This window comes from Doryrhamphus excisus, chromosome 6, assembly GCF_030265055.1.
Source record: "Doryrhamphus excisus isolate RoL2022-K1 chromosome 6, RoL_Dexc_1.0, whole genome shotgun sequence".
Classification (NCBI taxonomy): Eukaryota; Metazoa; Chordata; class Actinopteri; order Syngnathiformes; family Syngnathidae; genus Doryrhamphus; species Doryrhamphus excisus.
The window spans coordinates 13,892,628-13,918,857 of NC_080471.1; the positions used below are offsets into that span (position 1 = coordinate 13,892,628).

A 26,230-nucleotide genomic window follows, 5' to 3' on the forward strand; every position below is an offset into this window, starting at 1 on the left:
CAGTGCGCCTTGCCTCCTCTCTCTCTCTCACTCTTCTCTCCTCGCTTGAGTTTCGTCGAGTGTCAGCTGCTAAAGTGATCCGGGCCCGGGGAGAAATGGCTGGATATTTGAAAGTCCTCACCACTCTGTCGAGGTCTGCCGCAGCTGCAGCCTTCCCAAGAAACTCAGCGGTGCTCGCCCCGGCTGCTGTTCAGTGCCAGCAACAAAGAAACTGTGAGTGGCGTGTGGAAGCCGGGTAAAGAATGCTAAGCTAACGTGGAGTCAATGAGTGACCTCATGTAGCAGCGGTAACGCCGGTGTCGTCTGCCGAGTATGTTAATCCCTTCAAGGTAGTCGCTATCTTAGTATTGCGCGCATTTTATATGTATCTAGTATTTTTTTGTGTTATTTATTGAATTACTGCCATTGTGTTGGTATATTCGACGTGCAGTTGGTACCGATAGAAGAGGGCCAAGGAAACAAGCCGATGAGAGACATCTTTTGTCTCAACCATGAAAGTTCAAGCGACATTAAAATGCAATATCATTGGTTTCATAATGCCGGCTAATATAGTACAATCGTTTGCTTCAATTTTCGCTGAAACTAGTATCTAAAAAAATAAAGACCTTTTTTAGTGCCACCGAGAAAAGGTATTGGAATTAAAAAAAAGAAATGCCTACCAGGAAAAAGTGACGCCTACTTAATTGATAGTCATTTCATTGCGACTAATGGGAAAGTTTCTTCTCAAGGTCAGACTGCATACGGTTCGGGCTCTGCTGTGGACCGAAATGGCTGCCTGTGTCCTACATCGTGTTTGCTATTTGGAGGTTGTATTCACTTGAGGCTCCAACTCGGCTGCTTTTAGCGTCAATAGCAACAAATTTGGTAGTTTTTGTATTCTATTGATGTAACACGGTAACATGTTGTTTCATCATCGTCAAATGCAGTGCAGGGGAACCAAAAAATGCTGCAAGCTGACGTTTAACTCCTTGAGCACCCCTCTTGTTGCTGATGTACTTCCCGTTGGAAAGTTGGAGAGGGGATGTCAGCTGAAGGACACTTTGCTGACATGCCATTTGTGCTTGTGCAGCAGTGAATATTGTGAAAGTAGTGTAAATACAGGGAGGGTGATGTGTTTTTTTAATAATTGTGAGTGTGGTGTGAATGGTTGTTTGTCTATATGTGCCCTGTGATTGGCTGGTGACCAGTCCAGAGTCACCCGCCTCTCGCCCGGAGACAGCTGGAATAGGCTCCAGCATGCCCGCGACCCTTGTGAGGACAAGCGGTAGAAAGTGAGAGTGTGAATGAATGAATGTAAGAAGTACAAACACTACCCTGCATGCAGTATTTCTGTGCCGCAGTAGCCAACTACATTATATTGTATTTTTGCACCACTTGATCTGTCTTTGTTTTTTTGTAATAATCATTTTGACATTAGTTCAGCTAATGTTTACATCCTTTGTTTTGCATATAAATTGCTGCAGGCAGAGTCACCTATACTGTATGTCTAAAAGTTAACCAGAAAGGACAAGCAAAGGTGACTGAAGTCATTTGCTTTGACTCTTTCTAACTCGAGTCTCAGATCAACCAAGTTTGCAGTGAACGATCTTTTAATGTTTGCATAACCAAGTGATAAAGACTGTCTTTTTAAAAACAATAAATCAGCCTTTCTTCCTATTTTAAACCTGAAAAAGATGGCGAGCATGCCTGCATGACTTTGTTGCAGTCGCCCTTCAGAGCCCGCTGTGTTGATACATCCACAGTTACGTAACACATTCGGCTCCCCCTCCCCGCCCCCACCTACACACACTCTCTGCAGTGATGGTTCCATGTGTCATGGATTTAGGTTATCTGAGACCAGTGATGTTGATCCAAGAGGGGTATTATGTCTTACCCAGAATGCACTGCATCACACAATGCTATTAGTGATGGAAATTAAGATGTGCAAAGTAGAATTTAGATGTGTAATTATCATGTATGTTGGAGAAAATTCACAATGTTTTTATAACAGATTTAGAGTGTATGAAAGGAAAGGAAAACCGGTCTCTGGCCACATGGTAATTTATTAACAAGTGTATGGCACAACACAGCAACAGAACCAATGTTGTCAAGCAGTAAGGAACAACCCGCACAGCCAGCATTAATACCCTTGCGTTCGTTGTAAACTGTGACATGTACCACATGCATGAGTTTCACACCAACAAATGAGTAGCGCAATCTGCAATTATATTTCCCTACAGTTAAAATAAATATTATCCCTAGATTTAGTGTGTCTAATGTTCCTGCAGTTAAAAATATAATCTTAAAAAATAAGTCATTCAGAGGGTTTCCTTGTTGTCATTTGGCTCTACAACTACTCATAACATCAACACTTAACTCTCGCTCTCTGATGAAGTTATTTTTGGTACTGCTCTCCATGGAGGTTTGTATATCGCATTAGCAGCATGGGAACACAGCAGCAGCTATTTGGACAGGTGTTACCATGGCTTCAGGAGGGTCAGATGTCTCTCTGAACCAGCAGTGCAATCTTAGTTCACTTGATCCAGTGTAGCGTGACCTCCCCTTGTATTATTTGTAATTGCCCAAGTTGAACTTTCGCACACTAAGGAGGAATGTCCGTCTGTATGGTTTGCAATGCTCAGTGTTGTGTAGGTGCTAAAATACATTGAATGGACAAAGACTATGCTATCGGTGAAATATTTAACATTTTAAAAGAACACAAGTGCAGGAAGCCAACGGCACAACACTTTCCTCTAACAAGATTACCTTTGGTAAGAAGGTTATCTTTTCACTTGCGTCCAGGAGATTTAGTAGTCTGTCTGCTGGCAGGATTATGGATGAAGTACCTTGTTCATCATTCACTACCTGGTAAAAAGCCTGGTAACTTGGCTTAGGACTTTTGGACAACTTTTTTAAAATGTTTAAATCATGCAGTCTTGACAAGTTGTCATAAGTGTGGGGAAAAGTAATGTGAGGCAACATGGCCTCTTGATGGTTGAAGATTTAGTAGGCAAAGTAATGTTGTGTAAATACCACCACAAGCACAACATTTGCTAACAACCGTCATGTTTGATCATGTTTGTTGGCTTAATGTCAGTCATAGGATCTTTTTTTTTTTTTTGGTTATTATTCTGTGTAAACAGCACCAACGCAGAATAGGGTATGTAGTTGAGCACTTACTTTTCCACCTTTTTGAGGTATGATCTGCCAGGACGCCGTCTGTGTTTTTGAAAGTGGCTCAACCGGTATATGGTCGTTTCTTGCCTAGGCTTTTATCCACATCGTTGTTGGTGTGGATGAATGCTTGACGTGGAATTCGACTTCGGTCCCACAACAGTTATCAACTTACCTGATCAAGTCTGGTTTTTTGCTCTGTGCTCAGTGTGTGTTCACATAAAAAGGAGCGTTGGACGTCATATTATTCTGAAGCGATCCCAGACGGTGTATTTTACACAGGATGAGAAAGTTATTATTATGGAGCATGAGGAGTTGTCAAAGTGACTGACTGACTTTGAAATTAATTCTAATCCATTTAATTAATAATATTTCATTCTAATTAATCCATTTTGTAGGCTCTCAATAAATCGTGATGTCATTTCCAAAATAGTTAAACTGTGAAACAGTGGCACTTTGGTGGCTGATTTTAAGATGAAAGACTACAAGTAGTCCAAGTTACCATGGTGATACATCTGCTACCTTTGCGGAACAGGCATGTCTGGCTTTACACTCAACACAGCTCACTAACCCACTAAACTCGCTTTGCAGAGTTTCTAGATACTGGCATTTATATTGGCATGACTAATGATCGAGATAATTACATGTGTGTGAAAGTACACACAGTTTCAGCAATGTCTTTTACCACTTGGTTCTGTGTGAAAGGCAGAATCTATCTTCTGTTACTAATGGGGCTATTTTGCCTCTTCTCTGAGAAAGTGGCTATAGTTTCCTGTGTGGATGATAAGCGTTCCCTAATGGTTGAACAGTTTAATTTGCTGCCTTTGTGTGATTGACAGATGCCGACAAACGCATCAAAGTGGCTCAGCCCGTGGTGGAGATGGACGGAGATGAGATGACCAGGATCATCTGGGAGTTTATCAAGGAGAAGGTGAGACAAGACCACCTGGAGATTTAAGCCACAAAGGATGGCAGTGTGCGTCAGGCCCGGTGTCTTACTGTGCTATTTTTAAACCTGACACGTGGATGCTTGCAGTAGGCAGACATTCTGTATGTAAAATGTCTGAGGCGGAGTTTCGGTGATGATTCATTCAGACTTGGAGACAGCAAATGGTGCATGAGTGCTACATGAGCATTTCTTTTGGTACCACAAGCATTAATAACTACCATTAAGTATATATTTAAAATATATATATAATATATAATAATTCTAATAATAATAATTCTATCACAGCTCTATGTCCAGCTTGAAGAGTCTCTAATGCTCTAACTTCCCCCCCCCTTCTGTGCTTCTGAAGCTGATCCTGTCCAACGTTGATGTTGAGCTGAAGTATTTTGACCTTGGCCTGCCTTACCGTGACCAGACGGATGACCAGGTGACCATAGACTCTGCCCTGGCTACAAAGAAGTACAATGTGGCGGTTAAGTGTGCAACCATCACCCCCGACGAAGCCAGAGTGGAAGGTTTGTATTAGTCAGTTCAAAGTACACGTCACTATATTGTGAAAGTTTTTTATTGACCGCTTGTTCAAAGCACCGAATGAGGCACGAAGTTGTGTAATAGACACCAATAAATTGTTGCTTAGCATTAAATATTTTCTAATGTATACAATTGTCTTCATTTGTACTTGGGTGAGTACATGTGCTAATAAGAGACCGATATGGCTTGCTTCTTGGCTGCTATCAGCATTAAAAGGAGTTTTTGCTTGATTCAACATGGACATTTTACTGTTCAGGCTTTAAGCTTCAACATTAGTGTTTACACTTAAAGCAGAATATTTGATTCATTGTAAAAGTATCTTCTCTGCACACACGACCTGACAAATTATGTTGAATATTTTTTCTTTCTTTCACTCAAATCCTCAGGCAACAAGGCAGATATAGCATTTGCAAAGCTAGTTAGTTTGTGGGACTTTAAAGAGAGTGCGATGCACAGTTGTGGAAAGAAATTATTAAATCACCCTTGTTTTTTCACATTATTTGTTCACTTTAATGCCTGATACAACTAAACGTACATTTGTTTGGACAGATATGATGAAAACATACATGGCTCATGAGATATCTACCCAAAATCACTTATATTCTTACATGATTACCTAACATATTTCCAAAAAGATTACACTTGCTATTTTTTGTTGTTGTCATTGTTTCATCTGTTCAAACAACTGTCCCTTTTAGTTGTACCAGGCATTAAAATGAACAAAAACTGTAGAAACAAAGTGATGTAGTAATTTTTTCCATGACTGTATACGTCTAACTGACTTTGAAGATCCCTGTTAAATGACAATATGAAAACCTTTTGTATATATGATAATCTACATTGTACGAGTCGCCTATTGTAGTTTTAACTCTCATCATTGTCAATGTGCAGAGTTTAGCTTAAAGAAGATGTGGAAGAGCCCCAACGGCACCATCAGGAACATCCTGGGTGGCACAGTCTTCCGTGAGCCAATCATCTGCCAGAACATTCCCAGGCTTGTTCCCGGCTGGACACAGCCCATCACCATTGGCAGACACGCTTTTGGTGACCAGGTAACTCATCACATAACTCATCACATTTCTGAGTTGCCTGACAGGCATTGTTTACATGACTGTGTATTTCCCCAACAGTACAGAGCAACAGACTTCGTTGTGGACCAGCCTGGCAAATTCAAGATGATCTTTTCGCCTGCTGATGGTAGCGCAGCCAAGGAATGGGAGGTGTATGACTTCCCTGCAGGTGGCTGTGGGATGGGCATGTACAACACAGATGAGGTAAGATGATGGCGTTCTCATTCAATGTGTGTTCATGCAGAAAAGCGTCAAATATATTTTTACAGCCACCTGAGCCACACCTATTTAATAAATGGTTTTGGGCAGAGCTTCTGAATTAATGGGGCGGGCCTTGCTGTTGTGGTGTTGGGGTCCATGTGACCATCCTGGAAAGCTCAGGGAAGGTGAGGGACAACCCTCTCAAATTGTTGAAGCTGGTCTGCTTTTCTTTTCCCCTCCCTGAACTTGGTTTTGCGTTCAGAGCTCCATTCAGCACAAGGGGGGGAAGCAGAAATGTCAAATATTTGAAAAGTGGCTCTGTCTATCCTGTGATCAAATTCCGGCATCAGCATACCACCACTGAATGGTGTGCCTTGCACCCTGGGAAATGGCAGAGCTTTGTCTGGGGGACCTTAGCTTTCCATAAAAGTAGTTTTGTAGAGAATAGGAATGTTCCGATCAGGATTTTATGCTGCCGATACCGATCACCATAATCCATGAGTGAAATCGCTCATAACCAATACCGATCACATGCATGCAATGTAAATATACTACTGGCTATAATAGGGATCACCAAGGTGCCGGAGCTTTAAGCCCCTGGATTTGACAAGGTTGATGCATTTCATGACATCAGTTATGTTAACACCCACTTGTGTGCCACCCAACGTTGCACTCGGCTACATCTTTTTACTGCCACACGGCTGACATCACTTCTGCTCCTTGCTACTCTGTTAGCACGCTAGCAAACATGCAAACACTGTTTTGATCACATGGATTCTATCCAGTTGTTGCAGGATAGACGTGCTGCGGCAGAGTCTGGAATCGACTGCTTGGATCGAAATGCAAATATCGGAGATTTGAGGTGCAGGATATCCCTCGGCCCGATACCAATTTCGGTATCTGATCAGGATATCCCTCATTTCAATCATGTGACTCCATTTTGCTAAATTTTCAACAAATAATAATGACTATCATGCCCAGGGCAACGATGCGTCCGACTCAGCAAAAGGGTTAATGTGAGGAAAATGCATGGGCCGCACTAACTCCAAACTCTGTCTATGAAATGTTGAGGCCCGGTGGCCACGACTTTGAGACCCATGGTGTAAAGCGTATGTGCTCAGGGAGCGCCACACTGATTCGCCTGTTTTCTTTGCCTTTATCAGGTTTGGTTTGACAACATCAGAGGTCAGACTAGATACCGTTCCACATGTCAAGGGAAAGGTTCTAACCTCTGCAACTGAAAACTGCTACTGCACTCAAGAACTGCTTGCTTTTTCCCCCCCTTTCCATGTCCCTCTCTCATCAGTCTATCACAGGCTTTGCACACAGTTGCTTCCAGTACGCCATTAACAAGAAGTGGCCGCTATACATGAGCACAAAGAATACCATTCTTAAAGCATATGATGGCAGGTTTAAAGACATCTTCCAGGACATCTTTGAAAAGTGAGTTTGAGTGGAACACTACACAAAAACTACATATATGAAATGTATGCACTTTACACTCTATTCCGGGACAGGCCCAGTCTCTGATTTTAATATTTGGAAACATTTCTTCTAGTGAGCAATACATGAAATCTGATCGGACCAACTGTCACCACTGTAAAATAACATTTTAACTTGTCATAAAAGTGAAAAAAAGATAACCATCAGCTAATCCTTTCATACTTGCTGAACATGATGTATCTATATTTGGAATGAACAGTTGGGTCTTTTTGACTGTACGTATAGGCCCATTTTACAGAAAAATATGTTAACCATGCTCTTGTTTTTTCACCAAAGGAACTACAAGCCTGAGTTTGACAAATTGAAGATCTGGTATGAGCACAGGCTTATCGATGACATGGTCGCTCAAGTACTGAAGTCTTCTGGGGCCTTTGTGTGGGCCTGCAAGAATTACGATGGAGATGTTCAGTCTGACATCCTTGCTCAAGGTAAAATCATTGAACTATTTTTCTGACACACTGCTCTCCGACGACAGGATCTCATTTTGGCTTCCTGTATGTATTTATTTTTAGGCTTTGGTTCTCTCGGACTCATGACATCAGTTCTGGTGTGCCCTGATGGCAAGACTATCGAGGCTGAGGCTGCCCACGGCACTGTGACCAGGCACTATCGCGAGCACCAGAAGGTTAGTAAATCTCCATCCATCTATTTTCACTTATTTCAGGCATTCTTAATAAGTGAAATCATCAGGAACATCACGGTTACACAGTTCAACATATCTGAAAAGTAGTAAGCAGCTTTATTTAGTCCTACCCTTTCTCCACATCTCTTACTGATCATTTATTCACGCCACATCTTTTGCATGTTGACACTTATAATATTTTGTGTGCTTAAATTTGTTATTTAAATCTTGACTTTGCTCTTGTTCAAAAACATACACATGCGAGTTTACGAAAATGACACACTTCCTTCTAGATCTTTCAGTTGGTGCTCAAAGTGTTTAGAAGTTTCCACTGCTTCCGTAAATTGTGCTTTCTTGACGATGTCAGCATTGGGTTTTGTCAGATGCTCATTTATGCAGATTGAATTACCTTTCAGGTTGATTACCTACCTCAGTAAAGACCACTTTGTTTATTTGTCTGTGAACTTTGACGATGTCAGGAAGACGGTTCCTGCCAGACGTTTGAAAACATGTACCAATGTTAATATCCAAACACACCCTTGACTGCAGAAAGTTGGCTTCTGTCATCAGGTGCCCTAGCATAAGGCCTGCTTATAATGTGGAGCCCTGTCAGTCATATTGTTCATACATGCGAACTGTTCCAAATAATCAATCTCAAACATCATCATTATAACCCAGTTTTTCCAAGCCAAGCCTTATCATTCCACAATTTGTGGCGTTATCCTGCCATCTTGTGGTCAATTTGAGCTCAGCCACCCATTTTACATGTTTTTGTCTGAACATTCGAAATGATCCATTTGTGTGTGTGTGTGTGTGTGTGTGTGTGTGTGTGTGTGTGTGTGTGTGTGTGTGTGTGAGTGAGTCAAGAACAATAATTAAGTCCTCTGTGTTGTTTTTAAGGGAAGGCCGACCAGCACCAACCCCATTGCCAGCATCTTTGCCTGGACCAGAGGCCTGGAGCATCGTGGCAAACTTGATGGCAACCCCGACCTCATCAAGTAATAATCAACCTTAAAATCACAATACTGTGTTATGAATTAGGATATTAATATTGATATATTCCTCAGGTTCTCTCAGACTCTGGAGCGTGTGTGTGTAGAGACTGTAGAGAGTGGTACCATGACCAAGGATCTTGCAGGCTGCATCCACGGACTGTCCAAGTAAGTTCCTTTTATTGAATTTCATTCCTTTTTAATTGAATTAATTTTGTCTGTGATGGTTTATATAAAAGGCTTTTAAACCCAGTGAGAGCTTTCTATTTTCTTTATACATCTGTGTCTGTCTAAGCAATTATTTCTCCCTTCTAAAGTTGTCAAACTTAACCAGTGAGTAGATGCAATAGTGGAAAAACACTTTCACGTTATAATTTAACTTTAGTATTTGTATCGGCAGCACTGACAGTCTTAACTGACATATCAAAGGCAACATGAGAGAGCATCATGTTGATGTTTCATCAGTGTCCTATGGTAGATTGTGTCTGGGTTCTCGGCATGGTATCAATAGACTGGTATCCATCTGTTCTTAAAATATTGAACTAACTACAGAAAATGTGCATCAAGTGGTAAGATTGCAAGACGTAATTAAAGTTGATATTCTAAATGTCATATTTAGGGATGGCATAAATATATGAATGTAATTATAAAATTGGGCTTTAAGAATGTTGATTCTGTGGAATTGATTGGTAGAGCAGCCCCTCTGCACCCAACAGAGGGGCTGTTGATTGCCTTAAGTAGTTTGCTGTGTAAAGAGAAACATGAGGTCAGCTGTAGCTAAATCCATGCAGACCTCTGCTGTGCCATTACTCATGACATAACATGAGCATTGGAAGAAGAGTTCATAACATTGATCAAATATAGAAAACATGTACGTAAATGATTTTGTCATGGTTTGTATTCTCTCGTCTCTCCCACACAGAGTCAAGCTGAATGAGCACTATGTCAACACGACAGACTTCCTTGACGCAATCAAGACAAACCTAGATAAAGCCCTGGGCAAGTGAAGGACTTGAAGAAAAGACTATAGCGATAACATGGAGATGGCAATGTCACTTCGGTTTTTGTACCTCATTTTTAACTTAAAAGTCACTCAAGTCGCACGCATTTTCATCTGAAGGACAACAAAATACGTGTTATGTATAGAATTATGTAGTCTTCTATTAGGTTATTAAAGGCTTAAGATTTGTCCCACCACTCAATGCCTCCCTAACATCTTTGTCCAATGTCTTGCAATGTTTTATTTTTGTAATGTGAAGTACTGTATTCAATACTGTGTAATGCCTGAGGCAAGACTGCAGCTTATCTCCATCGTACTTGCCAATAAACCCTTTTGTTTGACCCATACTAGATCTTGGGAGGTCTTTGACAACCAAACCATTTATGTACAGTACATAACAGTATTGCATGTAATATTTTGCATACAAAACATACAAAATACCAAGGACACAAATGATGGAAGAAAAGTACAACTTGCAGTCATAACTTGTCGCATAATTTTCTCTATTGGCATTATTTTTCTAACTTTTGTAGATTGTGAAAACTTCAAACAGGTCAAAACATGTTGAAAGGCAAATTATATGTAGTATCAATCCAATCCAAATAAAGTGGATTGGATGTAGTATTTTAGTCACTAGGTTACAGTAATGTTACATTGCCGCGCAACATTACGTTGTTACTTTGGCACAACATTGAGGCAGCCATAGCATGTCCTACATTATGGTGAAAAAACTTCTCCCATTCCGTATTGGTGACTTTGTACTTCCCCACTCAAACCCTATATATTTATAAAACAAACTGGAGGCTAACTAGGTAGCTTACGACAATGCGATGTTTAAAGCAGCGGCCGTCTCTTGTCTCCCTGCAGTGATTTCTTTTGATAGCCTACGCATTACAGTTGAGCAATGTGTTGTCAACAAAGAATGAGTGTAAAGCGGACTATCGGGGTGTTATTGCATGTCTACAGGCCTCTAATGGGGAAAATCTTATTTAGAAAGTCAAAGTGGTTGTCTATGTATGCTCTAACTTATCTAAAAATATTCAATCCTACTTTGTGGGAAATGAATGTATTGTGTTTGAATCTGGAAGCATCCATCTATCTATTTTCTGTACCACTTATCCTCACTAGTGTCAGTTAACCGCAATAAACGAGGGACAACTTTTATCTTTTTGATGTCCAGTAAGTTCTTTGCTGAGACACACCGGCGCCAGGTGAAATCTGGTTTGTTGTGATATTTTGCGACATAATTAAGGAAGAAGTTTGAGTTGGAAAGCCATTCTTTGCCAGACATCTGCAAACCGCTGTGCACTCTATTTTTTTCCTCCAGGCATTCTTATTCTTAAATAATTTTTGCCATGATAGCCCTCTTAGGTTTCATTACAAAAAAATTACAGAATGAACAAAGACAGGCCACGTTAACTTTTTCAAAAAATTTTTTTTATGAATGATCAACATTGCACTTGAGTTTTTTGAGAAGCTAAACGCTGCTGAGACTGAATATATTGCGCGCTTCCCAAATTATTTTCCACAAGGTCCGTGGCCCTGTCACATGTTGGGAGGTTGTCGTTCATCACTTTGAGACTGGTGCATAACATGATGGATGGTGGGGGCCTCACACACGAGGGCACTTAATATTTCCGTCTGAACTTTTTTTTTTTTTAGGCCGTTTCCTTGTTGAGATTCATTCATTAGGAAAAGCCAGGTTTCCAATGGTTCTGTAAAAAGCAGAAGCCACGAGGAAAGAGAAGCTGCTTCACTTTCTCTGTGGTAATCTTTTGAAGAAACTACAAATGAGCGGGAGGAGAACATGAATGCAATTTCACAAAGTCTGCAATTGGACCTAAAGAAATCCACTTTCTCAGCGGTGGCAGCGCCCATGAACTGCAAGAGGAGTTTAGATTCTTTGGTAGCATGGCTTTCCTGTTTTTAGTTTTCCCTCTTTCCAATAGCACGTTTAAACAGTCAGTGAAACAATGACATTCAGGGATCAAAGAGGTCAACACATAGGTGTCATGTTAATGCACAAACCAAAAAAAAGTTGACACAGCGACCATCAGTGCAATGAGTCCTTATAACATTCTGTACAATAATATACAGTAAAATAGATTTGTAAGTCCATTGGCAATTAGGTCAATTTGCAGATATTTTGATTTTATCACAGTACAAACCAAAGTTAGGCTTTGGCAAGTGAAATGAGTAATAACCACTTTCAAACCTCTTCCATTAGTTTACATATACTAGCAAGAGATCAGGATAGTCTCAATGTGTATGTCAGTGCAGTATGACGCATGTATAATCAAATGTGCTTTATGACATGGCTCAGATGATGTTTGTGGTGACACCCAGTGGCGGTTCTAGTAATTGCCCAGGACAGCATTCCCCTGGGGAAATAACAAAAATTCTTATTCACTAATGCTCAGCGTTTATCAAACCCTCAAGTCAGCACATATTTATGGCAGATGGGCGCCCTCAACAGGCGTGATATTCGCGCCGGTAAACGTGAGCAAAAGGCCACCACGTGATGTGGATTAAACCAAAGTATAACGAGGGGGCGCTAAACTCAGCCTTCAGGTAAATTACAAGGTAGAGTAAATCACAACTGTAATTACTCAAAAATAAAACATTTAATTCTTAATATTAATTATATGGCAGACTAAGCATCTCAAACATGTTATTTCACTACGAAAATGTGACTTGTGAGTCGAGTTGGTTTAGTCTTGACGGCTAGTTGGGTGACGGTGGGAGATGATGACGAAAGTGCTGTTGTGTCAACAAAAGATGGGAAATAAAAAAAAGTCAAAGCCATCAAGTGTACAGTTTGGAAATAAGAGGAAAAACGGACAAAAATATAAAGGTATGGAGCTATCGCAACACCACATTATGAAATGTATTCGATCAAATAAGCTAACGTTACTTGGTGGATATAGACAAACTGCTGTTCATTTGATTTCATGACAGGATGGATTTAAGTCAAATGCAATTTAAGGGGAGATTGCGCTTGTGAAATAAGTACATTTTATGTAGTTGGAAAATGGGTTGTACTTGAAGGATTTGTACACTGCCTTTTTGTGGCAATGTATAACTCAATACAAAAATGTTTTTGTAAAGAAAAACTAGTATTCATCTGAGCCAGAACCGCCACTAGTGACACCTTACATATTTCCTTGTTGTTGGCAGGCACACTTGTAGTGCACTTAGAATTTGCCATTTTTTTTAAACAATAATAAACACAGTTGATTAGATACACCTGCATGGACACTGTCACTGAAGTATTAAGGTGTTTGCAACTGGCTGGGAGGGTGGGGATCCTATATTGTGAATTGGAAGTCAGAACATCTACATCACCTTCACAACACCAGTGTTTACTAAAGGTTCCTGTGTGTGATTATGTTCTGGAGGCCATACTTTACAGTCCTGGCCAAAAAGTTACAACAATACCGAATATACATTTTTACAAAGTCTGCTGCTTCAGTTTTGTTTTGACGCATTTTACATATTCTCCAGAATTAATTCTCCAGAATTAATTGAAGAGTCAGTCTTGTCATGAAACATAACTTAATCCACAAAAGGACCAACTGACATCATATTAGTGGTTATCTGGTTAACACTGGTGAGTATTGACAAAAGCTACAGATGACCTTGTCATCCTGATGGAATGACAATAACAACCAATAACCAATAATAACTAATAACTTTAAAAACATAGTGGGGCTTGAAATCTTTGTTTTTCCTCTCTTAACCATGGTTGCCTACAAGGAAACACATGCCGTCATTATTGCTTCGCACAAGAAGGGCTTCATAGGCGAGGGTATTGCTGCTCGAAGGATTGTGCCTACAACAAGCATTTTCAGATCATTAAGAACTTCGAGAGGAGAGATTCAATTTTTTGGAGTAGGTTTCAGGGCGCACAAGAAAAGTCCAGCAATCGCCAGGACTGTCTCCAAAAGTTGATTTAGCTACGGCATTGGGGCATCACCAGTGCAGTGCTTGCTCAGGAATTGTAGCATGCAGGTGTGACTGCATCTGCTTAAATAGTGAGGTGAATACTTTTGGAAGATGGCCTGGTGTTAAGAAGAGCGCAAAGAATCCACTTCTGTCCAGGAAAAAACATCAGATGCAGAGTGGTATTCTACAAAAGATACAGGTATTTTACTCCTCAAGACTGGGGTAAAACCAGAAAAAGCTTATCACTAGAAGAACGTGCCATGTCAACAGTAAATCAACCTGAGATCATTCATGTGTGATGTTGGGCTCAGTAACAATTTTGCAGAAGAACACGGCCATGAATAAAAAAAATGGTACCAAAAAAACTTCTGAAAGCATCTTCTCCCAACCATCCGAGAACAGCTTAATGACGAACAATGACTTTTCCAAAGGCAAAGCTCTAACCAACCGGCTTGGGGAGCAACATAGGAACATCTGACAAAAAGATCTAAAAATGCTGAAGCAGTAAACTTTGTGAAAACCAACACTTGTGTCATTGTCAAAATCTTTGGCCACGACTGTACATACTCGGTACAGAAAGTTAGCCCCCTCTAGGTGGCCTTGGTCCCTTCCATTTCATACGTACATTTATTATCCTCATGGAACTGAAAGGTGTCAGTGTAATTTTTGTGACTTCAGATCAAGGGTTTTCAAGGCGCAACAGCTTGAGAGAAATAAAGAATCCTGTTAAACTCAGTTATTTCAAAGGCTAAATGAATACATTTTTAGTTCCTCTAGTAAACTAAGTCTGGGTTCAGCAGAAAATATGATCCAGAAAAATCACTTTTTGGGGGAGTTGGGGCGGCCCCAGTTGTTTTACATTCTCCGATGGAAGGCTCACTGAGCCACACATTGAGCCTCCCTGCTTTAGCTTGCTACGTGTAGTGCTACACCACTGCAGTTGCACCTAATTGAAGCCAGTGAGTGTATCTGGACAAGTAGTAGTTTTCCCAATTCCAGTGCATATGAATGTGCAGTTTAGCTTGAAGAACACAAGGTCTTTAAAAAATGATTTAGCTAAGTCATGCAGTACTACAGCGCCCTGCTCCCTTCCCATAGGTGCTGTAATACTCCATTTGAGACAGTTTAGCAATGTCTGCGGTGTTGGTGGTGTTGTTGTTGTTGTTGTTGTTGTTGCTGTTTGCCCGGTTCTCTCGCTCGCTGAATTCAAAGCTCTCCTCCTCATAGCTGTCCTGGACTTCTGCGTCTTGAGGCGGCTCTGGAGGAGGAGGAAGCAGCAAAGACGGAAATACAGTATGATTCCACTCTGTCCTCAACAAGACGCCCACAGCTATTTCTAAAAGCATAAAAGTCGGGTCTCACTGAGGACAGACAGGCGCTAGATTAGCTCTTCTCCTCATGTCAGTATCACTTTTAGCTGATAGAGACAGGCATGTCTAATCCGGACACTGCTATATTTACTAAATACACAGCCGGGGAGTGACACAGAAAAAACACTTGGCCGCTAGATTGCAGTACATGCATGAGTCACAGTGCATTAGAGACGGTGACAACAACATTAACGCCACCAAAGTTTCGCTCCTCAACAATAAATTCAACTTGTAATTATTACTTTTCATTTACAAAAAAATAATATTCAAAAGAGCATGCCAAAGATTGATTAGTGTAATTCTGTTTCATACATCACAGTATATCGTAACCATCCCAGAAGACAATGGACCATTTCATTTGATTCATTCAATATGGATACAAAAATTACACTTGTAAAATATTACACAGCTTTGGTGTGATGATAACCATAGAACTAGAAATGGAACTCATTTTGATATAGCGCTAGCGTAGCAATGAAAACGGTACACAGGTCTCATTCCCGGCTGCTCAGTACATTATAGCTAAAGTGTTAATCAGCATTCATATATGAAAGAAGAATAACAGAAGTGGAAAACAAGCTGTCATCCAACTTATAGGTAATTACACAACTTATTGTCTTTCAGTTTTAGTTAATATACAGCAATATACAGTTTATTTTTATACTTTTACAGCAGCTAAAATGATGAATACTTGATGCTGATTTCTGCGTCCTGTCTGTATCCTTCAAGGATCATCAAAAAAAGGGTAGGTTAACTGCCTGTTTTCGTAAGTTTTAATGTACAGCAGTTAACTTATTTTTAAAAGAAGAATGTTAAACTGCATGATGTCTACTGTATCCTCCATGCATCATCAAAGAAACGGTAACTGCACATTTACGATTCAACATTCATGGACTTGCAATTTTTATTTTTATTTTTTGTAAACACCATTTTGTTGTGTAAAACACATCTCATTCACCATAAGCTGGGAACAATTCAAAAATATGTGGTAATTCAGGTAACCACTATTAGAATGTTTATGTCTCTGTGCTTCACTGATAATGTGTTTTCATCAAGCTTTGAGATTTTACACTTTGTTCGTTGGTACTTGAAAGCACCGTGCACCGCACAAGTTGCATAACCGTAACTTTGATTCCATTTGTTAATTTATTCATTCATAACCCCAGCAAAGTACTTGCGCTGAAAGAACGCACCCGGGATAAATTTAAACGGGAAAAGATAAAATTCAATCTTTCTAATATTGTATAATTAAACTCGGGACATGTTTTGTAGAAATATATATTTTCTTTTTAAAGAAAAACTGGACTTGTATAGAAGGGTTTTGATTCTGTTGCACAGATGGCGGTAATGCACACCGAGAACTGCTTGCCAACCGCCAATAAACAACAGAAGAAGAAGAAGGTGACAAAGAACGCACCATGACAACTTTCCGTTTGAGCGGGTACAATATACCTAAATCCGATTGGGGAAAAGAATATTCCACCTCTGTGAATCTGATTATATGTTCATTAGGATTGGCACTTTTGCCACTTCAGAATGAGGTGTATACAAAGGTTCAATTCTTTCTGTTAGAGCAAATAAACCGAATGCAAGTGGAATATTTGGCTCCATGTATACGTGGCTATTGACACGTTGTTGTCAGGTATCGCTTTATATTATTCATCTACAATTTAAAGCAGTCCCCGTTCGTTTTAAATCAGAACTTAAGTGAATGTATCCGGATCAACTTGAGGTTAACACAATAGAAGTTTAACGTCAGAACCCCTGGATTTATTTCTGGAGCAAAATGCGAATGAAAGTGTTGAAAAAAAATATTTGCACCAGTGCTCCCATTTTATATTTTTCACGGTCTAATTTTTAGGTAGGGCGGAACGGCGATTGAGTGGTTAGCGCACAGACCTCACAGCTAGGAGACCAGGGTTTAATTCCACTCTCGGCCATCTCTGTGTGGAGTTTGCATGTTCTCCCCGTGCATGCGTGGGTTTTCTCCGCATGCGTGGGTTTTCTCCCGGTACTCCGGTTTCCTCCCACATTCCAAAAACATGCTAGGTTAATTGTCATTCATTCATTCATTTTCTACCGCTTTTCCTCACGAGGGTCGCGGTGGGTGCTGGAGCCTATCCCAGCTGTCTTTGGGCGAGAGGCGGGGTACACCCCTGACTGGTCGCCAGCCAATCACAGGGCACATATAGACAAACAACCATTCACACTCACATTCATACCTATGGACAATTTGGAGTCATCAATTAACCTAGCATGTTTTTGGAATGTGGGAGGAAACCGGAGTACCCGGAGAAAACCCAAGAAGAACAACCCAAGAGAACATGCAAACTCCACACAGAGATGGCCGAGGGTGGAATTGAACCCTGGTCTCCTAGCTGTGAGGTCTGCGCGCTAACCACTTGACCACCGTGCCGCCCCTAGGTTAATTGGTGACAAATTGTCCATAGATATGAATGTGAGTGTGAATGGTTGTTTGTCTATATGTGCCCTGTGATTGGCTGGCGATCAGTCCAGGGTGTACCCCTGCCTCTCGCCTGAAGACAGCCGGGGGGTAGGCTACAGCACCCGCGCGACCCTTCTGAGGATAAGCGGTCGAAAATGAATGAATGAATTTCTAGGTACATATATGCAAGTGAATTAGTCACACTGTACTACCCCGATAATGCTTGTTTCTCAGGAAGCAATACAGTATGTATGTACAGTATTTCCTTTCTTTTTGGTGCTATTGAGGTAGCAACTGCAGTGAACGTACCAGAAACAAAGTACTGAAAAGGTGACCTTGTTAGTCAAATTGTGGTTTACTGTTCCAAACTATAGTAATTTACTTACCCCGTCCTTCTATTGTGCTGTCCATGATGCCGTGTTTGACCTTCATGTGTCTGCTGAGGTTGCCCTTCAGGTTGAACTTGCTGCTGCAGTAAGGGCATTTGAAAGGCTTGCTGCCAGCGTGGAGGTGCATGTGGCCCAGGAGGTTGTACATTCTGTTGAAGGACTTACCGCACACCTAAGAGACAAGAGTGCAAATAGTTTAGTTTTCTCCCTGGTGTCTCAGAGTCAAATCTACTGTGACTCTACTACTCACCTTGCACTTGAACGGTTTTACAGGCAAATGGACAATCATGTGCGTCTTGAGAGTCTGCTTCTGGACAAAGGTCTTGAAGCAGACGTGGCACTGGAAGGGCCTCACGCTGGCATGGATCAGCATGTGTCTCTTTAGGTTGGCGGACAGGGTGAACTCTCTTGCACAGACATCACACTTGAATTCTTTCATGCCCTATTGGGGAACAGATTTTTTTTTTAATGGGGTTGCGTCAAGAGTCAGTATTTGTATACCAGCAGGCAATTTATGTATCTGTAACATTTGTGAATTTCTCTTCTTTATGCTATTATTGAACTCAAACTGATCTCATGGTGATATACTCTTAAAGCTGACGTCCGTGGGAAATTAAGATAAATAGTACACACAAAGGGAAGTGACTTTTTGACATTACTCTGTGATGGTTGTGGTAACAAGGCAGTTGGTTTTAGATTAAAAAAAAGACAAGTTGCCCTTGTGCAGTACAACCTATCAGCCTTTTACACTACTTGTAAAAGCTGACATTTCCACATTGTTCCCTTTTTTTTCACTATTCTGTATAAACAGCCCTACCATGGAATGGTGGAACAAAGTTGACCTGGCAATTTTCTGCCTTTTGAGGTGAAACACCACTGACACACAGTCTAATACCCTGACAGTCATGGTATTAGTCAGTTGTCAGTGGGTATGTAGTCTACACAAACACATAATTTCAGGCGTTTCTAATGGTATCAGATGGTAGTAGGTACATTTGACGTATGAGCAGCTTTATCTACTTATGTGTGTGCTTCAAAATGTTGGTTCCCCTATGTAGCTGTTGGTGTAACAGTTGAACCTTGTGCATGTTATACCTGACATACTGTTGCCAACAATCAACTCATCAGCTCTGTTAATGTTGGTTGATTGATTTGCTCCTTAACACAATCACAACATTGGTTCTGTGTTGTACAAAACATACTATTTGTTATTAAATGACCTAGTGTTCAAACAGAGTTATGTTTTTCCTTTTAACTTTCTCATGGACTCCAAACCATTATTATATTCATTCATTCATTCATTTTCTACCGCTTTTCCTCACAAGGGTCGCGGGGGTGCTGGAGCCTATCCCAGCTGTCTTCGGGCGAGAGGCGGGGTACACCCTGGACTGGTACCATTATTATATATTTTTTAAATTAAGTTATATAAAATCACTTTTCAAATTTCAACCTTTCTCCAATTATCACCTGTTTTCCACTTAACACCCTGTCCTCTTTACGAGCCTAGCTATAATTAGCATTTACGGTAATCTGAAAGTGGAAGGCTGGGTCACTGTGGGTCATGATGGAAATAACACGCTTTGTTGCATTCTGTGTAAAAGACACAGGCGAACAAAATGCAGAATTCTCCGTTGTGGTTATGATGATTTAAATTTTACAAGACCTTTGTTTTAAAGTTTTCTGTGTCAGTACCTTGTGTGTGAGGGCGTGTTGTCGCAGGTGGTGGATCTGCACAAACTCCATGCCGCACTCTGGGCAAACGTAGGGCCGGACATTCTGGTGCTTCATCAAGTGGTTCTGCAATTGGCTGCGGTAAGCGAATGACTTGTGGCACTCAGTGCACTGGTACGTGGTGGGGCCCTGATGGCTGGTCAGGTGGCGCTTGAGGTGCGCATATGTGGGAAACTCCATGCCACACTGCGTACAGACGTGGCACTGACCGTTCTCGTGTTTGCTCTCGTGGGTCCTCAGCTCGCTGGGGTAGGCAAAACCGCGGCCGCAGAAGCGACAGCTGTAGGGCTTAACATCAGTGTGTTGCAGCATGTGCCTCTTTAGGTGACTGGTCTGCGTGAATGCCTTCTCGCAAACAGTGCACTTGTGAGGTCGAGTTCCCTGGTGGGTCAGGAGATGAGTTTGGAGGTGGCTCGGCTGCTTGAAGAGCTTCCCGCAGTGGATACATTCATGTGGCTTAATTCCGTTATGGCCCAGGATATGAGTGACAAGGTTGTATTTGGATGTGTATGACTTCTCACACATACGGCACTTCCAGCGTTTTAGCCCTTCACCCACATCCACGCAGTAAGATTCGTCAATCTGCACGTTGATGTCCAGTCGGTCTATCTGCATCCGCCTAGCGAGTCCCTCTGGATCAGACCACAACATGGCCTGACCGTTCTCTTCAAACTCCCCCGGCAGTGTCATGTCAGCAGACACATAAGCCGCCTCATTAGGTTCATAATATTTGTTCTCCGGTGGTTCAGTAGTCTCCCGACTGGTCTTAAGATTTAGAGCCTCCTCTTCTGGTTCTGACCCCTCTTCCTTCCTGTTCCGACCAGAGCTTTCCTCTTGTTCCTGTGGTAGCGCTCCATCTGCTTGGGTTCTTCTCACACAAGGAGGAGAGTTTCCGCAGAGTCGCTCTTGCTTCATAGAAACATGTTTGTTTGCAAAGCCATCCTCTTGCTTTGCAGGACTAAGCTTGTTGCTCAAGTGAACGCAAGTAGGAGGTGTATCCGACTCAATCAGTTCACCTTTAACCTCTGATGCTACTATCTCCACATCACTCCTGGGTCTCTTGGTCCTCCCATGTGGGCCTGGCTGTCTCCTCTGACTAGCGTTAACTTGAGGCTCCGGTTCCCCAACAGGTTCAGGCAGATAGTCCCCATTGGCACCTATTAGTTGGTCAGCATACTCGTACTCCATTGCTTCCGGTGGTGGAGGTGGACCCTCTTTGGACTCTCCTGTGTAAAAGCCATTTGGCGCAATTGTGGCCCCGAAAATTTCATTTTGGGAAATGAGTCCGAGAACAGCGGCCTGAGCTAGAGAGAGAACCACAACGGGTTCAGTTTGTGTGCCCACGTCCATTTGGCGTTCAGTCACCTTTGAGTCAGTCCGCACCATTTGGCCGCTTTCCTCCTCCTGGAAGAATAAATACATAGCAGGAATCAGAAAAATAGAAGCTGTAGTGCACTCTTTGCACTGATATTGTGACACAACTTGGTCTTACACAACATTACACAACAACATTTCTTCATAGAAACCCATATCCTCCTTTGTAGCCTCATGATTTTGGTTCCTCGCCTTTTAATACAAACAAAAATAATCAGTATATCACAACAGTGAGTACACTTGTCACATTTCAGCAACCGTTTTTATTACAGTATTCTTCTCAAGGGAAGAAATTACATTTAAGAGTAGTCAGTGTACCGCTTGTATCATTGGGTCAAGTCCTTTTCAGTAGAAAATAAATATATACTGCTATACCAGCTGTAAACTGACTACTCTAAAGTGAATCCAATATCTATAGTATTGCTCCTTGAGGAGCATACTATACTCACTTTTGTGAAATACTGTAGGCTTTAGGACTTGGTGTGCCAAACAATGACAGAAGAGTCTTCCTTCAGGCAGGGCCTTGTTTCTCTGCCTTGAATCCACATCACAAAATTAAAACGAGATACATATTAGCACACCACTTATTTCCTTGACAGGCTGAAGAGTAATAAGGAACACAAGTACGGATGCATGCAGGAAGTCTGCTTCCGTGCACTGTCCTCACCACTTCCTGCGGTGCTCTGACTGACCAAAAAGTCTTCAGGTTCGTCACTTGAGCTTTAGAGTCACATTCAGCTGGAATGAAGCACCTTAGATTTCCACTCTTATTGCCTGTGTGGCGCACCGGGCCTCCTTACAAGATGATATATTCCAGCAGGCAGTCTCATATCCATAACAGACATTTGATTGAGCTTGGCGCTCATGCTGGATTCTAGACTGCAAAATAATTGCACGCTTGTGAAACTGTCAGCAATCAGTGAAAGCTACAAATTTTAGGCTGCTGGTTTCAGGATATTGTGATACAAATGAGAAACTATGACCTTTTCACTTTTTTTTTATGACACAGTACTGACAACAACAATGAATTTAGGTGGAAAAGATGGCCCTTATGTATGTGTTTTTGGGTGAGGAGAGGAGACCTGGATGTCCTGATAACCACGTCATGTATAATTACTGCTTTTAAAGCCGTCAGACAGAGACAGACTGTGTGTGTTTGTGTGTGAAAGAAAAGGAAAGGGAGACTGGCTGTGTGTGTGTTTGAAAAAAAGTGTGTGTGTGTGTGTGTGTGTGTGTGTGTGTGTGTGAATGAGAAAGAAAAGAGGAAGGGAGAGAAGGAGAAAGAGCTGTGGGCGGGGGAGGGAGGGAGGCAGACGAAGAGAGAAATGAGATGGAGGGGCTGAAAGATAAAGAAAGTAAGGGAGGGGAGGGAAGGGGAAGGAGAGATTGAGTGTGAGAGGTGGGAAGAGAGAAAGGAAAGGGAAAGGAGGGTGGTGGTGGTGGTGGTGGTGATGGGGGGTGATGGAGGTGGGGGAGCTGGAAAGAGACAGAAAGACAGAGTGAGAGAAGAAAAAGCCCAGAGAAATGAAAGGCTGACAAAATGAAAGAGGAAGAAAAGACAAATGACAAGGCGAGGAATAGAAGAGTGGATGGGTGGGTAATTGCGCAAGGCCGCACTTTTAACGTATAAAGTTGCAAGACACCTACAGACAAACAAGCAAGCAAGCACTCCACTAGTGAAAAGATGTCTTATTAAATGTACCAAACACTGTGTTTAAAAAAAAAAACTACACCATTACTCACTCTCTCACACACAAAACTAAGTAACACAAAGTAGCTCCCATGCCCCCCCCTCCTAAAGCATCTCCCACCCTTGTGTTACCAAACTCACCACATTGTTCCTGGAGTGATGTTTGAGGTGTTTCGGGGATCTCATCCTTCAGGAGAAATGAGTGGAGTACAAAAATCCACCTCCTATTTATATCTGTGGGAGAGTGGGGCGGTCCCACGGCTCATCCTCCTCCTCCTACTGTTGCTGTTATCAGAACTGACTGTGCCTGCCCCCCCACCCATCACCACAGCCACCACCCCACCAAACACACACAGCATCACCCCATTTCTTTTCTCTTCCTCCCACCCGCTCTCCTTCCCATCTCTTTCTCTCTCCTCTGTTCTCTCTCTCACACACACACACATCTTATCTCCCTTTCTCACCACATACAATCCAGCGTGACCCTTCAACACACATTTCTCTTAGAGGCGCTCTATCTTTACTTGATCACACTTAATACTTTTGCTTCTCATGTCGGCACACGCTGTCAGTAATCAGTACTTCCTCTGCTAAGTTGTGCACAAACATCTTTCTGCATAATGTGTGTGTGTGTGTGCAACACATGTACTCTGTCCAACACTCAAAAATGGGTGTACGGGTGGAGGTGTGTCTGTCAATACATAAAACAGCTGAAATGTGAACTTTTCTCCAATTTCTACATTCAAACTAATGAAGTAAGCCTGCAAGTGTGTACAGTGGGAGATATTGTGGTGTAAGAAGGAAAAAAAAGAGACAAGAAGAAAAAGAAAGAAAGGAGAAAAAAGCAGTTAGGAGGGAGGGAGGCATTGAGGGAGAGAAAGAATAAGGAAGAAAGAAGCAGAGGGAGGGGGGGCGGTGAAGCTGAGTGGAGGAAGAGGAAGAAGGAGGAGAGGTGGGTGGGGGGGGTGCATGAGAAACAGAAAGAAAAAGGGTAGCAAGAACTGAGAGCCAGGGGGTGGGGGGAGGGAAGGAAGAAGAGAATGCTGCAAAATAAAATAAAAAAGAAGAGATGGGCTGGTGGTCATGTAAATGAAGGGGGGGGGGGGGGGTGGCTTGAGAAAGAAAACTGAAAAGAAGGAGGGAAGAATACAGAAAACGAGGGGGAGGATGGTGAGGTGTGAAGAAAAATAAATAAAAAAGGGGAGTCCATCAGGAGAAAAGGAGTGGTGGTTAGGTGGAGAATGAGTGAGAGGTAGCGGAGGAGGGAAGAAGGAGGGTAGTTTGAGAGCAAAGGAGATGGAGAGGAATAGAATGAGGGAGGGCATTAACTATTGAACTTCCAGATTTCTTTGCAGGCAGCCTTGTGGAACTGTATCATATACCTGTGGGGAGCTGAAAAGTCCAGCTAGTGGGCTTAAGGGGTCAGGCTCATTCTTATAATTAGACAGGTACCGAGTGTAGCAGTACCGTTTAACTTCTTGCAGGAAATGTGAGGAGAATGATTGACATACACACATGCATACAAGCATGTAGGTGCAACTATACAGTGTGTGTGTGTGTGTGTGTATTTAGACATATGGCCAGTTGCCACTCTGTGCATAAACATTCCCCAGTAAATAACAGGAAAGGGCAAACCTTGAAAACCTTGATCAATCATCAGGGGCTGGGAGTGCTTGTGAGAATGAAAAAGATAGAGAAAAGGGGAGTGGATGAGGAGGGAGAGATAGGGTATGAGAGTGTGCGCAAGGGAGGGGAGAGAAGGAGTGTGTGTGTGTGTGTGTGTGTGTGTGTGTGTTGAGATAGCAGGAAGTCGAGGGAGAGAAAATAGAAGGAGAGCAAGGGAAGAAACAAAGAGATAAGAGGCTGAAAGACAAAGAAAGCACATGGAAGAAACAACAAGGGACACGTACATAAAACAACACAGAGCTGGCCTATGGGGAAAATGAAAAAGACACACACAACAAAAGTTTGTGGGGGGTGAAGAAAAAGTAATACACTGGCTCCTTTCCGGGCCGGAATCGCTAGAATAGCACAACATGCTTGCATGTTGCAGGTCCACACTGGCTAGCTTTGACCCAGCAGGATTATAGCAATGACTAAAAAAGCCCTCTTTTTCACTGTGTTCAAGTCAGTATAGAAGTATTTGCATTACTAAAACTTGTGAGTGGTGCCAAAAAGGGGCGGGCTTCAGCACACGACATCCAAAGTCAAGTTTGTTTGACTTGTGTGAGTGCTTTGATCTGGGGCTCAAGCGGGGCTGGAACGGGTGTGTCTGGGTCTGGCAAGATTGTTCACTCCCCCTGCCAGTTATTAATGATATCCTTCACTTTGTATAATAGAAACTAGAAATATTCAAAATAATCTGGAATGTCCAACCCAAAATATATGTTTTCTCATTCATGAGTACATGCAGTTACATCTTATATGTGGCAATATTTACACCAATTAACTAATAATTATATTTGTTACTTTATGTCATAGAAATGACTATAAAGACTCAAAATAATACGCTGAATAAAAAAACCCAGGCACAAAGTAGACTTGCAGATTTCTACTCATGCCAGTTATTAATATTTGTGACTTTGAATAGTAGAAATAACAAGAAAGAATTTAAATAATCTAGATAATTTTAGATAAGGCCGTTAAGGCCAATTTAGATAAGTCAAACCCAAGCCCATTCACGAGCACATGCAGGCATGACGTACTGTACACATGCACATTGTTCCTCTTGTTAGATATTAATGATATCAGCCACGACAAAGACAAAAAAAATCCACCAAATCCAATCTACGACCACATGCAGGCGTAATGTAGATGTTAATAATAACCACCAGGGTTACCAAGAGAAATTAACAGAAAAGCTGAAAATAATGCTTTCCATACTACAAATAACTGTCCATTTTGTATGCCGCTTATCCTCACTGGGGTTGCAGGTATGCTGGAGCCTATCCCAGCTGCCTTTGGGCAAGAGGCAGGTTCACCATGGACTGGTCGCCAGCCAATCACAGGGCACATATAGACAAACAACCACTCACACTCACATTCATACCAATGAACAATTTGGAGTCACCAATTAACCTAGCATGTTTTTGGAATGTGGGAGGAAACCGGAGTACCCAGAGAAAACCCACGCATGCACGGGGAGAACATGCAAACTCCACACAGAGATGCCAAGCGGAGAATCAAACTCAGGTCTTCTTGATCTCTTGACTGTGTGGCCTACATGCTAACCACTCGCCACTGTGCAAATAACTAGAAAGATGA

The 26,230-nt window shown here is 41.8% G+C and overlaps 2 protein-coding genes and 1 long non-coding RNA gene across 6 annotated transcripts in view; 2 read left to right on the forward strand and 1 right to left on the reverse strand.

The window, feature by feature from the left end:
- Window positions 1-10,368, forward strand: idh2 (isocitrate dehydrogenase (NADP(+)) 2). The gene is made up of 11 exons (XM_058074623.1): window positions 1-213; window positions 3,993-4,084; window positions 4,452-4,617; window positions 5,525-5,685; window positions 5,764-5,907; window positions 7,211-7,347; window positions 7,684-7,835; window positions 7,920-8,032; window positions 8,930-9,027; window positions 9,097-9,189; window positions 9,944-10,368. The coding sequence occupies exons 1-11, from the start codon at window positions 96-98 to the stop codon at window positions 10,026-10,028; spliced, it is 1,359 nt and encodes a 452-aa protein (XP_057930606.1). The 5' UTR covers window positions 1-95; the 3' UTR covers window positions 10,029-10,368.
- Window positions 10,178-23,260, reverse strand: znf710a (zinc finger protein 710a). 4 transcript variants are annotated; one of them, XM_058074618.1, is made up of 5 exons: window positions 23,108-23,258; window positions 19,864-21,306; window positions 18,422-18,613; window positions 18,169-18,343; window positions 10,178-15,224 (listed from the first exon to the last, which is right to left on the reverse strand). In XM_058074618.1, the coding sequence occupies exons 1-5, from the start codon at window positions 23,150-23,152 to the stop codon at window positions 15,028-15,030; spliced, it is 2,052 nt and encodes a 683-aa protein (XP_057930601.1). In that variant the 5' UTR covers window positions 23,153-23,258; the 3' UTR covers window positions 10,178-15,027. The 4 variants fall into 4 exon arrangements, with proteins under 4 accessions (XP_057930601.1, XP_057930602.1, XP_057930603.1 ...); XM_058074619.1 differs by lacking the exon at window positions 23,108-23,258 and adding an exon at window positions 22,029-22,113; XM_058074620.1 differs by lacking the exon at window positions 23,108-23,258 and adding an exon at window positions 21,726-21,967.
- Window positions 12,760-26,230, forward strand: part of LOC131130744 (uncharacterized) — a 24,470-nt gene continuing 10,999 nt past the window's right edge. Inside the window, exon 1 of the long non-coding RNA XR_009130078.1 lies at window positions 12,760-12,875. This is a non-coding gene — a long non-coding RNA (uncharacterized LOC131130744). The remainder of the gene's footprint in view (window positions 12,876-26,230) is intronic.

Coding starts and splice junctions, on each gene's coding strand:
- idh2 (XM_058074623.1), top strand. CDS start 96: ATGGCTGGATATTTGAAAGTCCTCACCACTCTGTCGAGGTCTGCCGCA. Junction 4,618..5,524: donor CGACGAAGCCAGAGTGGAAG/GTTTGTATTAGT, acceptor GTCAATGTGCAG/AGTTTAGCTTAAAGAAGATG. Junction 5,686..5,763: donor GACACGCTTTTGGTGACCAG/GTAACTCATCAC, acceptor TTTCCCCAACAG/TACAGAGCAACAGACTTCGT.
- znf710a (XM_058074618.1), bottom strand. CDS start 23,152: ATGAGATCCCCGAAACACCTCAAACATCACTCCAGGAACAATGTG. Junction 21,307..23,107: donor ATCACTCCAGGAACAATGTG/GTGAGTTTGGTA, acceptor TTATTCTTCCAG/GAGGAGGAAAGCGGCCAAAT. Junction 18,614..19,863: donor AACACGCCCTCACACACAAG/GTACTGACACAG, acceptor GTTCCCCAATAG/GGCATGAAAGAATTCAAGTG.